At 43.3% G+C, this 15,348-nt stretch overlaps 1 protein-coding gene across 1 annotated transcript in view; it reads left to right on the top strand.

Annotated features, from left to right (window-relative positions):
- Positions 1–15,348, top strand: part of BACE2 (beta-secretase 2) — a 42,308-nt gene that overhangs the window by 20,777 nt on the left and 6,183 nt on the right. Inside the window, exons 3-8 of the mRNA XM_054974052.1 lie at positions 315–531; positions 4,598–4,726; positions 6,154–6,288; positions 7,631–7,732; positions 13,003–13,152; positions 14,827–14,995. Of these exons, the coding sequence (XP_054830027.1) occupies positions 315–531; positions 4,598–4,726; positions 6,154–6,288; positions 7,631–7,732; positions 13,003–13,152; positions 14,827–14,995 (902 nt within the window). The remainder of the gene's footprint in view (positions 1–314; positions 532–4,597; positions 4,727–6,153; positions 6,289–7,630; positions 7,733–13,002; positions 13,153–14,826; positions 14,996–15,348) is intronic.

Genomic DNA, 15,348 nt, shown 5'->3' with positions numbered 1-15,348 from the left:
CTTGTTGAGAATCTCAATTTTCATTTTAAAAATAAATTTCTGGCCATTTCTGGCTGTATGTGGTTGAAAATGTGTGGGCTGTGTCTGCTAAAATCTCAGAAGCCAAAGAAATGCCTAGATAATGTTTTCAGTGGTTGCAGATAGGGATATCCTTGCCCCCTATTTCCATATCTAGAAAAACAGAAATCAATGCAGAAACAAAGTTAGGAAAAAGTATAGATGCTTGCTGAATTTGTGCTGTTGTGCTGAATTTGTGTTGGGAATACTCAAAACCCTGTTCATGAGTTTTGTTGCCTCTTTCTTCCCTGTCTTAGGTCAAGCACATATCAGTCACTGGGCATTGAGGTCACTGTTAAATATACCCAAGGGAGCTGGACTGGAACTCTGGGCACAGATATCATCACTATCCCTAAAGGGATAAATGGAACTTATATTATCAACATAGCCACCATATCTCAGTCTGAGAATTTCTTTTTAAAAGGAGTTAAATGGCAGGGGATCCTTGGACTTGCCTACAGTGTCCTAGCCAAGGTAATTTGACTTTTTGCCTCCCAACCCCTCGTTCTGAACTGATGATTAAGCATTTTATTTAAAGACTTCTTTATTGTTTCTCCTTCCCCCATTTCATCTAATGCACACACTAGACAGAGTTCATCAAACCTTCTTTAAAATAGCCACTTTGTTTACTCAAATATGGAGGTTTATCCAAATTCAGTTCATTGTGAACTGGCCTTTAGTCACACTTAGAAGAAAACTAGTTCTTCTAACTACCTTATCTCTTACTAATACAACATCTGTTTATTTGATATAGCAACTTAGGAGGTTGGGGCACAGTTGAATGCCTTGAATTGTGTTTTGTGTGGTATTTCAGTCAACAGTTTAGGAAGGACTGTGGTTCAGTGGTGAAACACATGCTCTACCTGAAGAAGGATCCTGGTTCACACCTTAGTATATTCAGTTAAATGATTTTCAATAATGAGATTCTGTGAAAGACCCTTCTCTACCTGAGATTCTGGATAGTTGCTGCAAGGGTATTTATTGACTGACTTTATTTTATTAACATTTTTATACCTCACATTTCCCCATTGCTCATAGTGACTTACAAATTAATAATTAAAACATACAAAATAGAATAAGCCTAAATAACCACCTGCCCCCCTAAAAAAATTCCTGCAGCCTACACCCCATTAAAAGCCCTAGCAAATAAAATGGACTTGAATGCCCTTTAAATCCTTCTATAGATGACATCCCCTTCCCCTCCCCAGGAATTTTCTCTCAGAATAGACAACACTGAGATACATGGAATAATGCTCTGATGCAATATAAGGTTCTTAACCGGAAATGCAAAATACATTAATATATCATATCACCTTAGGATGTTCTGGTGTAGCTAGTTTTTGCTGAAGACTGACAAACAGAAAGGGCAGCACAATCCTAAGGCCTGACCCGGGGCCTGCACCCGCACATCAACATAAAATAATAATAATAACATAATAATAACATTTGATTTATATAGCACCCTTCAGGACAACTTAATGTCCACTCAGAGCAGTTTACAAAGTATGTCATTATTATCCCCTCAGCAAACACCCTGTGAGGTGGGTGGGGCTGAGAGAGCTCCTAGAAGCTGTGACTAACCCAAAGTCACTCAGCTGGCTTCAAGTGGAGGAGTGGGGAATCAAACCCAGTTCTCCAGTTTAGAATCCTGCACTCTTAACCACTACACCAAACTGGTGCCTCTCCACCACTCCCTATGGACTTTTACAAGAGAGCCATGCCGGTGGCCAAGCTCAGCAAGGCGAGGTGCGGCCGCTGGATGAGTACCCAGCTGCCATTCCCCTGGCAACCCCACCCACACGAGCCAATGGCCACACCGTTCCCCTGTCAGGTACGTGAAGTGCAAGCAATGGTGCAGCCAGTCGGGAGGCCGCAATCCCTGCTGCCCACCAACACCCCCCATCAGGAAGCAGGGGGCAGAGGTAATGTTGAAGGTGCGGACAAGGCACCCAGCCTCTCTCCCAACCAACCCCCATTTCAGATGAGGGCCAGGCTGGTGGCTGCAGCTCCACACACCTGCAAGTCCCTGCCCCCCTCTGCCACCACATGAAACAGGATCCCATGCCCTGAAAAATGGAACCAGAAAGACAGCAGGACCCAGCAAAGATTGCACTCACAGCCTGCAGCACTTGGGACCAGCTCCCAGCAAGGGTGGGGTGGGTTCTTCAATGAGTGATAGGAATGCTTAGAGAAAACCACGCGAGAGGCCAGAAGGCCCATTGGAGGTGATGGAGTGAAAAGTGTCCACAGACTTGCAGTGGCACCATTTGAACACACACTGCATCATGAAGATGCAAAGAGAACATGGGTTGGACCTCAAGAGCCATGCTCTGGTCCTGGGATGACACCCCCAGAGTGGGCTGACAGCCTATGGGACCAGAGAAACTGCTCCAGGGACCGTCATCAACCCCCTCCCCATGCCAGATTTCCCAAGTCCATCCCTGCCACCAGAAACAGTGAAAAGAAGGGTGCCCCATCCTCCCAGAGGAGGAGCCCCGGAGATCCGAAGATGTCACTCTACATCCCCCACCTCCCAGCAGCAACCTCCCCTTCCCCCACATGCAGCGGTCATCTGCCTGGCTTATCAGATGCCAGCAGCTCTGTCTGTCAGAAAATGAAAGTCCTCAGTGCCCTCCCCGATCCCACCAGACATTCAAGGGCCCCACATCAGTTCCCACCCCACTGCCTGAAGTTACATTCAGGGGGAAGGGGGCAGGCGCCACTTGACACCTGCTTCTTCTGGCAGCAGAGCCCACCTCATCCATACCAGCCCTGAGCCAGGAAACATTTGTGGGGATGTGTGAAAAGACATCACTACGGGGAGTTGAGGGGCCTACTGTCATCATCAGGGAGCAAGAAAACAGACAGGCAGTTTGTTGTTTTTCAACACATTTTATTAAACTGGAAAAGGTGAAGAGGTTCTCTGGACTTGTTTCTTGACAATGTCTCTTGAACGGAAAGGGAGCAAAGGCAGTTTGTGCAGCAGTCAGAGCCACAAAATGCAGTACTTGTCCTGCCCTCACAGGGGTGAGGTTGAGATGTGGGCTGCCTTGGGGAATTGCTCCCTGGGCTGGACCTGAATGGCACTCACAGAGGATCACTGGAGGCTGGAACAGCCATGCTCGTTGGTCTCCTGGACGAGTTGCAACCTGCCTGCAAGGGAAACAGACACTTGTTTTTCAAGTGACCCAGCCCCGGCCTAGGCGAAGCCCAATCTGCAGCGTTCTGGGAGGGTGTCTGTGGTTGGGAACAGCATGAGCGGGGCAGCTCCAGTGTCACAGGTACAGCTTGCAGCCAGATGATACATAACTGTCTGGCTAGAAAACACTTTGCATCGGAGGCCCAGCTGAGGGAGTGGGAACAGAGCCCCCAAATGGGTAGCTGCCCCACCCCCCACCCCATGGCTGCGTCAAGAGCAGTTTTCCGGGCAACTGTTTCTGTGGCAGGCAAGCACTTCCACCATCTTCCCTCCGCCAAGAGCTTCACCCGCAGAGGCTGGCGTTCGGGGGGGTTCGGGGGGGGGACAACTAACACAAAACAATGAACCGAGGTAGGCACTGCTCCAGCTCCTTCTTACCTGTCAGTGCTCCCTTGCCCCTTCCCAAGCTGAGACTCCAGAGTCAGATAACCTGCAAGGGGACTTGGTGGTGGTTGTTAGTCAGACATTCTGGACTTTGCTCTTCTTCTCTTGAGTGAGTGCAAAATGCTCCCAATTTTCATGACCTGCCACCTTGAGTACCTACTCTCCCGCCTTGTGCCAAAGTCCCAACTGCAGAGCTTTCGGCCCCATTCCCACTTACCTGAGTTGATTGGCAGCGCAGCCAGAGGTTATATAGGGTGCCTGGGCAGCTGGCTGGGCATGGGGAGGGGGGCTTGATGACTCCAGAAGCGGACGTGAATTGGTCCTCACAATAGCTGCCGTCCTATGCTCCATTGGGCCGTGTGGGCGGGGCTGGGCACTGGGAGGGTGGCCTGAGTTTTCCTGGTCAATGGGCACCTATGGGCTATCCTGCCTTTTTTTGTGGCATCACTTTCCACTACTGCAGGGGGCATTCCTGGGCATGGGGCAACTTGTGACTAACTTGTGGCCCACCTGCCCATCCAGCACCAGCATGGGAACTTGTGCTGCACTTCCGCCTCTGCCCAGCCGCCAAGTGTGACCGCTGGCAGCGCCCTGTCTGCGGTAGTGCCCCTTGTCAGGTGCTGGCGTAGAGGGGGTTATGTCCATGTAAGTGCCATATACGCCCGCATAAGCCTTAGTTCTCTCCCTGTGTGCTTTCTACCCCCTCAGGAATGCACAGTAAGCTTATAGGTATTATTCATTAGTGTAGACATAGTGTTGACCTAATGGTAACTAGTGCCTAACAACAGAGATCATATTGAGGGGATTGCATGTAGACAGGTCCTTGGCCTTTAAAATCATCAGTGTATTTTTAAAAATTCTTTTAGTGTTGATCTATACAGAAAGGGAAAACTTAAAGTTGTCATGTTATGTGAGAGTACCAGAACCAGTTTTTTAAATGTTGTTGTTTTATTACAGCCCTCGAGTTCGGTGGAGACCTTTTTCGACTCTCTTGTGAGCCAAGCCAAAATCCCCAACATCTTTTCCTTACAGATGTGCGGAGCTGGTTTACCTGTTTCAGGATCTGGTACCAATGGGGGTAGTCTTGTAAGTATCTAGGTCAACCTGAAAGGGACACTATTAATAGCTTTCTAAAGTACTTCTTATCAGGTTTGTAGTAGCTGACATACTACATTTAAACCTATTTAGTCTGGAAAAAGATGTTTTAAATGTTTTTTTTAATGTTATTATGTCATTCTCATGTTGATTTGAAACCAAAACAATATCTCCAAAGACTTGCAAAATTTTCTGTTTAAACAGTTTTAAAGCAGAAATAATATACCATTGTTTCATAATTGTTCACAGTAAGGGTCTTATAAGGTTTATTCTGATAGTCAATAAAATACATACGCTGTTGAATATATACGAATTTAAAGATTTCCATTTTCTAAGTTTAATACAATCCAATGAAAACTTTGAAAACTCTGGATAGACACTCTTTGATGCCAGGATTCTCATTATTTATCTTCTAATATTCTGCTGTTAACAGCATTGAAGAATTAAAGCTTTAAGACACCATGAAGTTTAACCCGTGTAGCTTCCACTTAAATGCATACAGATTGGGGTATAATTTAAGCTCATCTGGCTGCAATCCTTAGAACATTTTTTTGGGAATGAGCCCCATTGAATGAAATGGGACTTAATTTTGAGTAGACCTGCTTAGGGATTGCTTCATATGTTCCTGAAATATTTGAGTGGACTTAAAAGCATGTAATTATGCTTAGGATGGCATTGCAACTTTATTGAATCAAATAGCCTAGCTTGTTGTGACCTTAAACTGATTACTCAATTACATTTATATTTTGTAACAATTTCTTTTATTAGCCATTTTTATTACTATTTATCTTTTTCATTTCATAAAATCTGTGACATGTTCTTGACTGCCTTTCCCTTTGCGTTTTGAGTTTTCTGACTTTTAATTGGTGACTTCTGACAGTCATGTCAGATGTGGTGGAATAGAATAGAAATGTTTCAAATAAATGAAGTGAAATGTTATGGTCCTGTTCTCTTAGTAAATCAGCCATTACTTGGGGTTAGCACTGATAGGCTCAAAAACACTGCTGATCTTGCAAACTCCATTTCACATTATAGAAATGTTATAATAGTAATGTGATTAGGGTACAGAGTTGTCTTAGTTTCATATTCCTTTGCTTGAGCAAAAGGAATATTTTGAAATACAAAAAGTGTGTATTTGCAAAGCTAGACTTTTTGATGAACTGTAGTTAAAAATCGCATGCCGTATTTTCTCTCTCTCTCTCTCTCTCTCTCTCTCTCTCTCTCTCTCTCTCTCTCTCTCTCTCTCTCTCTGCAAGTACTTCCTTTTTTTAAAAAAAGTGGGATTAAATACATTTAAATGCAACTGTAGTATGCCAAGAAACAGCTGGAAAGTTACAATCGTACTGTATCAGTTACTATTATATTTGTATTGCTTACTATAGTAAGAGAAAGCTTGTGGCTTGTGTTTCTCTTTTCAGATCCTGGGTGGGATTGAACCAAGCCTGTACAAGGGACAAGTCTGGTATACACCTATTAAAGAAGAGTGGTATTATCAGGTTGAAATACTCAAATTGGAAGTTGCAGGCCAGAACCTTAATTTGGACTGTAGAGAGGTATTTATAATAAAGAAACATCATTTAAGAATCTTTTATTAAGAATTCTGTCAATCTGCAAGCAAAGTATTTTAAAATGCTAATCAATAGGATCTATGGTACAATATTAAAAAATAGTTCAAAGGGTCCCATTACAGTCATTAGGATTTATTTCAAAGTGTACAAGTTTACAAAAGGGCATGCAAGTTAATTCAATGGCAACAACAGTGTGTCCTTCATGGAGCCCTCACGCATCCCAGGAAAATGGAGTTCTTAGTATCTGAGCCACTTGGATTAATCATACATTACATTAGTTCTGCTTTATAAAATCCAGTGCTGTTTAGCATGTTTCTGAACTGTGCTGAAATTTTGTAATGATGAACATAACTTACTCAGAATTTCTCCGAGCTTCTATTAAGATGAAAAAGTTGCCCAGGAGCAAGTTCTATAGACAACCCTTTGAGACTATAAAGAAGAAATGTCATATTTGCGTTTGGCATTGTAAGCATAGCTACTTTGTTAATGATTATTAGTTTGTTGGAGGTTTCCATTTTCAGACTCTCCCACCCCCACTTCCCGCACCACCTGGCCTTGATATATCTTGAAAGTTTGTCACAAAACTTTAAATCACTGCCAGCTGGCTGTAAGAACTGTTAACTTATTAAAATAAAATTAGAATAGACTGGACAAGGGTCCCCACATTCCTTGTGCTGAAGGGCTTTTCTTCTTTTAAGAACCCTGAAGTAGGTAGCTTTTCAATGAGAGCCAGTTTGGTGTAGTGGTTAAGAGCGCGGGACTTGGATCTGGAGAACTGGGTTTGATTCCCCACTCCTCCACTTGAAGCAAGCTGGGTGACCTTGGGTCAGTCACAGCTTCTAGCTCTCAGCCCCACCCACCTCACAGGGTGTTTTGTTGTGGGGATAATAATGACATACTTTGTAAACCGTTCTGAGTGGGTGTTAAGTCATCCTGAAGGGCGGTATATAAATCGAATGTTGTTATTATTATTATTATTATTATTATTATTATCTATATAGAAATTCTGGAGATCCTTTGGAGATCTCCCTCTCCCTGTTCTTCTTGAGGTGTTTAATCCTTCAGGTTGTCAAGGGCCCCTGTAAAGTATTATGTTCATGGACAAACTGAATGTGTTAAGGCCTCATGATGAAACAGCTGTTTGGGCTGTGCTGAAGGAGTTATGACTTATGTTGGGCATCAGGCATTTTAGAAATGCCATTGTCTGACATTTCCTGAAGTTTCTAATATGCTGTGTCATGGCCCCACCAGAGTAGCTGTGCTGTTGACTTGCCCATGAGATGTTTTATATGGACTCTTAATACAGTTGTTGCTTTTTCCCTATTAGTATAATAAAGAAAAAGCAATTGTAGACAGTGGCACCACTCTCCTCCGACTGCCTGAGAAAGTGTTCAGTGCTGTTGTGGATGCAATTGTGCGCACATCCTTGGTAAGCCATCATTCATAATATTTGTCTTCTTGAGGTATTTGTTTCTTTTGGGAACAATTTTTCATAGTGGTCTTTTTTCATGTGGGTGATAGCATCTTAGATAAGGAAGTGCAAATTTAAAAAATTAATCACAATTATAAGAACATAATTCTTGTTTATTCTAACGTACTTAAAAAGCATTGGCATGCTGTCATTCTTTAATCATGGAGAGTTTGGACTTAAAAGTAATTGCTTTGTTGATAAACTCTCATAAAATAACAGCTTTTGCCTTGCAATGCACAGTGTTTAGAGTACCAGGCTTTTTTTTACAGAGAAGAGAAGGATAGATAGCTATCTACTGCTTTAATAAATTGGCATCTATGAGGAGAGACCCAAGACCCAAAATGCAGATCACATTGACCAAATATAGACTTAGCGGACCCCTCTTCTCCACCGTGAGGCAGATTTTCCTGCCATAATTCAGTTTGCCTGCTTTTGCTAAGCAACCCCAAGTTAATGTGTTAATCTTTGTAGTTTGAAAGTCTGTCCCACCCTGTCAGTCAAATGTAATTTGTCTTTTTAGCCCAGCCCAGGAACAATGGGGAGAAACAGGAGCCCTCTTCCTTTTTGTTGAAAATGGTACTGGTGACTGTATAATGTTCAGAAGGAAATAACTTTATTTAACAGGCAGAGACTGAATAAGTGTAGTTAGGGAATGAAAGTGCTGAGGTAAAATTTTGTTGGTAGTACAGAATACACTTTGAGTAACAGGCAAAATAGTTTCCTTGAAGCTTACAGTGCAATCCTAAACAGAGTTACTCCAGTCTAAGGCCATTGAAATCAGTGGGCTTAGAATGGAGTAACTCTTCTTAGGATTACACTGTTAGTTGCTTATATTGTTGGCTCTTAGCAGTGAGAAGTGTTTTACTTAATACTTTAGTTACAGCAACAATGTTTGTTCACAGAGTTTCCTATGACCACTCAGGTTTCCTGGAGTTAGTTTAAAACTGTTTTCCCTCCTCAGAGCCAAACCATCTTTAGAAACTGGGCATGAATTAATCTTCTTCTCCTAAGAAGATGTAACCCTTCTGCTTTTAGTGTGAAATCTACTCTACTGCCTGATCACTCTTGTCAAAACACAAGACACTGAACTCTCAGTTCAGTGGTTTCTGTGTCAAGTGGGCTTCAGCTTCTTTTGACACTTATGCTAAGAATTCTTAAATAGAATTCTTCTTCAGGACAGTGATGTTACAGTTAAGGCAAAAATTTCCTCCTCTTATGCTCCAGAAGAGAACCTGTCTGACCTTTCCTGTCAGACTCACTCACAAACTCTCTCTGAACAAATCCTTACAAAAACCAACTTTCAGCCCTTTATCTGGATTTTAACTGACTAATCAGAGCGGAGGGAGCAGGCTGTCACTCAGTCTCTCCACTCCAAGCAAGAGTTAACTCTTTCCCTTCCAGTTCTCTGATCGCTGCACTTCGGAAACTTGCTTTCAAGTGCTGTCTCAAGATTTCCCATACTCAAGGATTTCCTACCCATGGACCACAACATTCTCACCTCCACCTTCCCTTGACAGACTGAAATACTCTTTAAAAGCCTGTTCCAGGGCTTCTAGAAACAGGATTTGGGGTGCGATTTGGGTTGCCATGGAAGGGAGAGATGAAAAAATTATATTTCATGGGCAGAAATTCTTATATTCCTGGGGAAAAATTAGTGGATCAAAGCCTGTGTGAGTATAGACTGAGAATCCAAAATTATAATACACTGTTGACAAGGAAGACCATCCACATATTAACTGCCCCCCCCCCAACTTATTCAATTATAAATCATAATATGCTGGAAATAACAAGGATAGGACAGACATGTCCTGGGACATTCCAAAACACAATGTATTTTATGTGTTGTATTAAGGAATTATGTTTTTGCCATGTTTCCAAAAAGTAGTAGGAAGAGTATCAGTCAATCAATCAATACTTTATTGCTTCAGCACAGCCACAGCAAATAAAAGTACAATATTATTAATACAAATTACTACATTATAAAATTTAAACCAAAATATCAAGATCTTTAAGTAGGAAGAGTAAATTATAGCTCCTCTTTTCTATTTTGGTCATAGAAAAGACTGGAAGAAATAATAGGAATTGAACTTTACATTTTACATCAGATATGCCCAAATTATAGCTTGGAGGCTCAGTCTAGCTCATGGGACCATTTCCTCTGCCCTTCAAGCTGCTTAACAATTTTTCAGGAGCACCAGCCTCACCCCCCCCCCCTCCCAGATTGCAGTAGCATCTAGCAGAATTGTTCCACACTTCAAGGGTTGCATGTCAGTGTGAGCAGCATCTGGCTCACTGCCCACTTATGAAGGCTCTGAGTTGAACAGTGGCTATTCCTGTTCCCTATGCCAGCAGTCTGAGGTGAACCCAAATGATGCTTTTCAGGAGTAGTTGCTAAGTTAAAGTTATGGCTCTGCCATAAAACAACACTAGTAACAAAGGTCTCTGTTTAAAGCATTGTCATTGTCCTGTGGCATTGGGTTAGCATATCATTTCTGAGTGAGTAAACATAGGAACAATATTTAGTCTGGCTGGGAAGAACTGCACAGGTTGCTTCAGTGATCATGTCACTTTGGATATTAAGAGATGATTTTGAAATGTCCGATGATGTAGCAATGGGGATAAATGATAAAGATGGACTAAGGGATGTAATTTTGAATCTACTGAAATAAATGAGAAGATGCCTGTTTGTAGTGGATGGCTATTTGGAGAGGGGAAGAATAGAAAAGATTTGCTCTTTGTTCAAAGGCTTTCCTAAGATTAGCCCTTCCTGGTATCCATATTATTTGCCGATTTTTTTCTTTTTCTATTGTCACTTGCTGCCGTGTTCTAGAATCGGAGCCCATCTAACCCCAGAAGAAGAACTAGATGCTTCTTTTCCAGGAATTTTGCTAATGTCTTTCTTTAACAGTGCATGCTTGTGCAAGTGTTGAAAACAAGACATCAACTATTAAATATAAACTCATCTTCCAGAGGAGCCCTTGATCAAATTAAAATATCCTCTGTATGTAAAATAGTACATTTGTGTTTCCCAAATCTAGACAATCCATGAGAGAGGTTAAAAATTGTTCACAGTATCCCTTGTGAAAGTGTCCAATATACTAAACCTCCTTAAAATAATAAGCATTACACCTTGAAATATTCCACACACTCTTATTGGCAGGGCTGGCGCGTCCATAGAGGTGGTGCCGGCAACCGCCTTGGGCGTTTCTTTGCAAAGGAGGCGCAGTGAGCCAACCCCCGATGACCCCCCTCCCCGGCTTGGCCCTGCACCAGCACAGCAGCAGAAGCCCCCAGAAGCAGCCCCCCGCAGCCCATACCGGCACCAGGGGGTGTGGTGCAAAAGCAACCAGGCTGTGCCTGTTGCTTCATGCTGCGCTTGCACCCCCTGGCCCGACCCAGCTGGCAGCAGCGCCCTGGCCTCCAATCCCCTCCCCAGCCCTCCACGTAGTGGCTGTGTACACACCGGAGCCCCACCCCGCCACACTCTCATTCGCACACGGGAAGGCTGTGTGCCTTGATGCACAGTGTCCAATATACTAAACCTCCTTAAAATAATAAGCATTACACCTTGAAATATTCCACACACTCTTATTGGCAGGGCTGACGCGTCCATAGAGGTGGTGCCGGCAACCGCCTTGGGCATTTCTTTGCGAAGGAGGCACAGTGAGCCAACCCCCGATGACCCCCCCGGCTCAGCCCTGCACCAGCACAGCAGCAGAAGCCCCCTGAAGCAGCCCCCCCCCAGCCCATCCCAGCACCAGGGGGTGTGGCGCAGAAGCAACCAGGCTGTGCCTGTTGCTTCATGCCACACTTGCACCCCCTGGCCCGACCCAGCCAGCAGCAGTGCCATGGCCGCCAATCCCCTCTCCAGGTGTGCCGCTCTGTGGCACACCTGTGGCTCCGCTCCAAGCAGACGCGCACACTGGCCTCAGCTGAGCAGCAGCCCCTGGCCCGACCCAGCTGGCAGCAGTGCCATGGCCGCCAATCCCCTCCCCAGCCCTCCACATGGTGGCTGTGTACACATCGGAGCCCCACCCTGCCGCACTCTCATTTGCACACAGGAGGCTGTGCACCTTGGTGCGTGCACAGTGGAGGCTCTGTGGCACACCTGTGGCTCCGCTCCAAGCAGACGCGCACACTGGCCTCAGCTGAGCTGCAGCCCAAGGCACCGAGGTCGGGCAGGGAAAGACTAGGTGAATTGGGGCTGCGAGAGATGCGACCTGCCCGCATTGTGAGGCCTGGTGCGAGGATCAGATACAGTACAGTGTGCGTGTATTTGGAAAGAAGGCCCTTCCACAGTGCACAGAGGTTGCCTGTAGCTCTGTTGGTCCAAAGGAAAATCCAGAAACCAAAGTCACATAGTTTTTGTTATTGCCAACTTCAAATTTTAAAAATCACAAACGAATATAGATCAAGACGAGTAGCCCTGTTAGTCTGTCTGTGGCAGTTGAAAAGAGCAAGAGTCCAGTAGCACCTATAAACTAACCACATTTGGGGTAGGGTAGGAGCTTTTGTGTTACAGCTCACTTCTTCAGATATAAACAAATAGGCAAGCCTAAAGCAACACTGCCCAGTCTAAAACAGTGGTTTAAAAATCTACTCCATAACCAGAAGCCCTGGTGAACAAAAATACTTTGGCCTGCTACCTCTAAGAAAACAACATAGACGGCAAGCCTCAAGGGGAACAGCATTCCATGAGCAAGTTGCCACTGTTCTGGTAGCCTATTCAACAGTGTGTGTTTAAACTTTCAGTTAAAATAAGCTGACAATTAATTTTCTAAATATTTCTGTTTTCTGTTAACCCACCACAAGTTTTTTAAAACTGGTTAGCGGGGGGTGGGGGTCACGCAAGTAGGTATCTCGCCTCAGGCGACAGAAACCCTGGCACTAGCCCTGCTTATTGGTAAGTTGCACTGGTTATATAAGCCAAAGTTATTGAGAATAACACATCACTACTGATCTATCTTGTTAAACCAAAACCGGCCAAGCGCAGGAAAATGTATTACAATTGTTGTGTAGATCAAGATGGGTAGCCATGTTAGTCTGTCTGTAGCAGTAGAAAAAAGCAAGAGTATCTGAAGAAGTGAGCTGCAGCTCACAAAAGCTCATATCCTACCACAAATTTTGTTAGTCTTATAGGTATTACTAGACTCCTGCTTTTTTCAATTGTTGTGTAGTAAATATAATTTTCACGACATTGTTTTGAACACACTCTTCCATCCGTATAGATCCAAGGGTTTTCACCTGGATTTTGGACTGGCGCACAGTTTGCTTGTTGGAATAGAATGGAAGAACCTTGGAGCATGTTTCCAAAGATATCTGTGTATTTGAGAGATGAAAATTCCAGCTCATCATTTAGGATCACAATCCACCCACAGGTCTGAACCATCCCTCTTGTTTGTGCTGTATTGACCATTGCATTTTACTGTATAATGAATTGAGATTTTGAGAGCTTTTATATACACTGCTTTAAAAAAAGGAAGGGATTTACGTTGTGGAGCCATTGCTGTTTCTTCCTAAAGTTATGAAAAGGGTAGGGTACCCTGTTGAAACCTTGCTAGAGGCCAGCAATTCATTAAATGACTAACAGTTGAATACTGGCTTGTATGTAAGCTTGAATCACACCAGCAACACAGTTACCTACATATGCTCATTATGTGGAGAAATGTTTGCATTTTCACAGCCAGCAATGGGAGCCTTTTGCATATCCTAACCTTCTGAATCATGACTGCGTGTCCTCCTGTGTGCACAAAATGCCTGTTCAATGAAAAATATAGGAACAATTGGATTGTGCTTTGTGTTCTTTTGAGATTCATGATTGCAGAAACTCTGGGATAGTTCACATATAACTATAGCTCCTTTAGGAATGTGTAGGATTCCCAACAGGCTTACTGCCTATCTGGTCTCATGTACTCGTGTGTAAATTGGCACTTTTATGCACGTGATGCATATGTGGCAAGCAATATTTCTATGATGTACACTTGATTGCAGGTATTTCCATCTGGCCAAGACTCTGAGCTTACTAGACCTATGCACTGTCAAGGTAAACACATAGGGACCATCAGTGATATATAAATTGTCCCTCTTTCTTGTCAGACAGGAGCAGGTTACAGGGGAATCTGCTTTCAAACTGGCTGCAGATTACATGTTTTGCTTGGATTGGAAGAGGAAGAAAGTACTATTGCAATTTTCTTTGCCTATAAAGAGCCTTAACGAACTGAAGTTTTAGAGCCCTGACATGACTTTTATCATCTGAGTATGCTCAGATTGTGAAATTGATTGCAAAGCATCCAGACATTATTCATGTAAATCTAATTCATGTAAATTGAATTTATCTGTAATGTTATGGTCCCTTGTCCGTAGTTTCAAATAGTTTTAATGAAGCAGATATAACTCTGAAATGACTTTCAGCCAAACCCTTTTTTATTTTATTTTTTATTTGTGCCAAGCAGGAAAGGGGGGGGAGAACCACTGGCGACTACTCAATGCATAACCTTCAGCCAAACTTAAACTTTTAATGAGCAGCTAAGTAAAGTAGGAGTTTCTTCTCACTTTGGTGGCATTGTTCAGCCTGAATCATAACTTTATTTGCTTCACTGTCCTGTCCTGTTGCAATATTTGAGGGTATATAGATATGCAGAACCTGGATCAGTACAACTGGAGAAATGCAACTGCTTCTTACACTTGCTTGCTAGCTTCCAGTTATTTAACTGCAACTAGTAAATATACTAGTGTTTGGCTTGGTTAAAATATATAGTACAGATACCATTGACAAAGAGTGGAGCAAACCTCAACAGAGCCCATTTGGAACCTGGAAGAGAAATGCATCAAGACAAAGAAAAGTAGATAGCGAGGATGGTGCCAAAAGTTTTAATATATGAACTTTTATGTGAAAAGTATATGGTGATCTTAAAACCATTGTTATGGCCAATGGAGTAATTTACTACAACTCTTCTTAAAGCAGTTAACTGCATTGTCCCCCCCACCTTTAAGTCTTCTGAATAATGTAAATTGCTATCCCTTTAATAGTCAATTTTCTTTTAAATAAACAGCTCTATATTCAGCCTATTCTAGAGATGGGCCAAAATCTGAACTGTTATCGCTTTGGCATCTCCTCATCTACCAATGCCCTGGTCCTTGGTGCTACAGTGATGGAAGGTTTCTATGTCATCTTTGATAGAGCTCAGAAGAGAGTGGGCTTTGCATTAAGTCCATGTGCTGGTAAGACACCTGTTTTACAAAGGAAACACCTGCATCTTAATATACCACCTTGCCCTTGGTCTCTCAGTCAGTGTTTGCAAATCTGCAAATGAATACGTTTTGTAACACTTGCTATCTTCATTTATTGATTTTATCCTTAGAGCTTACCTGCAAAGTGGGTCAGGTGGAGAGATGATGACTAACTCAAGGCCATTGAGTGATGACTGAGCTGAGCTGGGATGCAAAGCCTTACACAGTTAGTTCCATGTAGGAGTATGCATTCCAGAATTCCTGAAGCCAGGTGCAGTGCCTGGCAGAGCTGTGGTTCTGGCTTGCTCCTTCTCCTTCCCTCCCTCTTTTGTGGCAGTGGGTCT

The sequence above is a fragment of the Eublepharis macularius genome, chromosome 3 (genome assembly GCF_028583425.1).
Source record: "Eublepharis macularius isolate TG4126 chromosome 3, MPM_Emac_v1.0, whole genome shotgun sequence".
Taxonomy (NCBI): domain Eukaryota; kingdom Metazoa; phylum Chordata; class Lepidosauria; order Squamata; family Eublepharidae; genus Eublepharis; species Eublepharis macularius.
The sequence above is the reverse complement of the archived record's forward strand: the minus strand, read 5'-3'. Positions and strand labels throughout refer to the sequence as shown.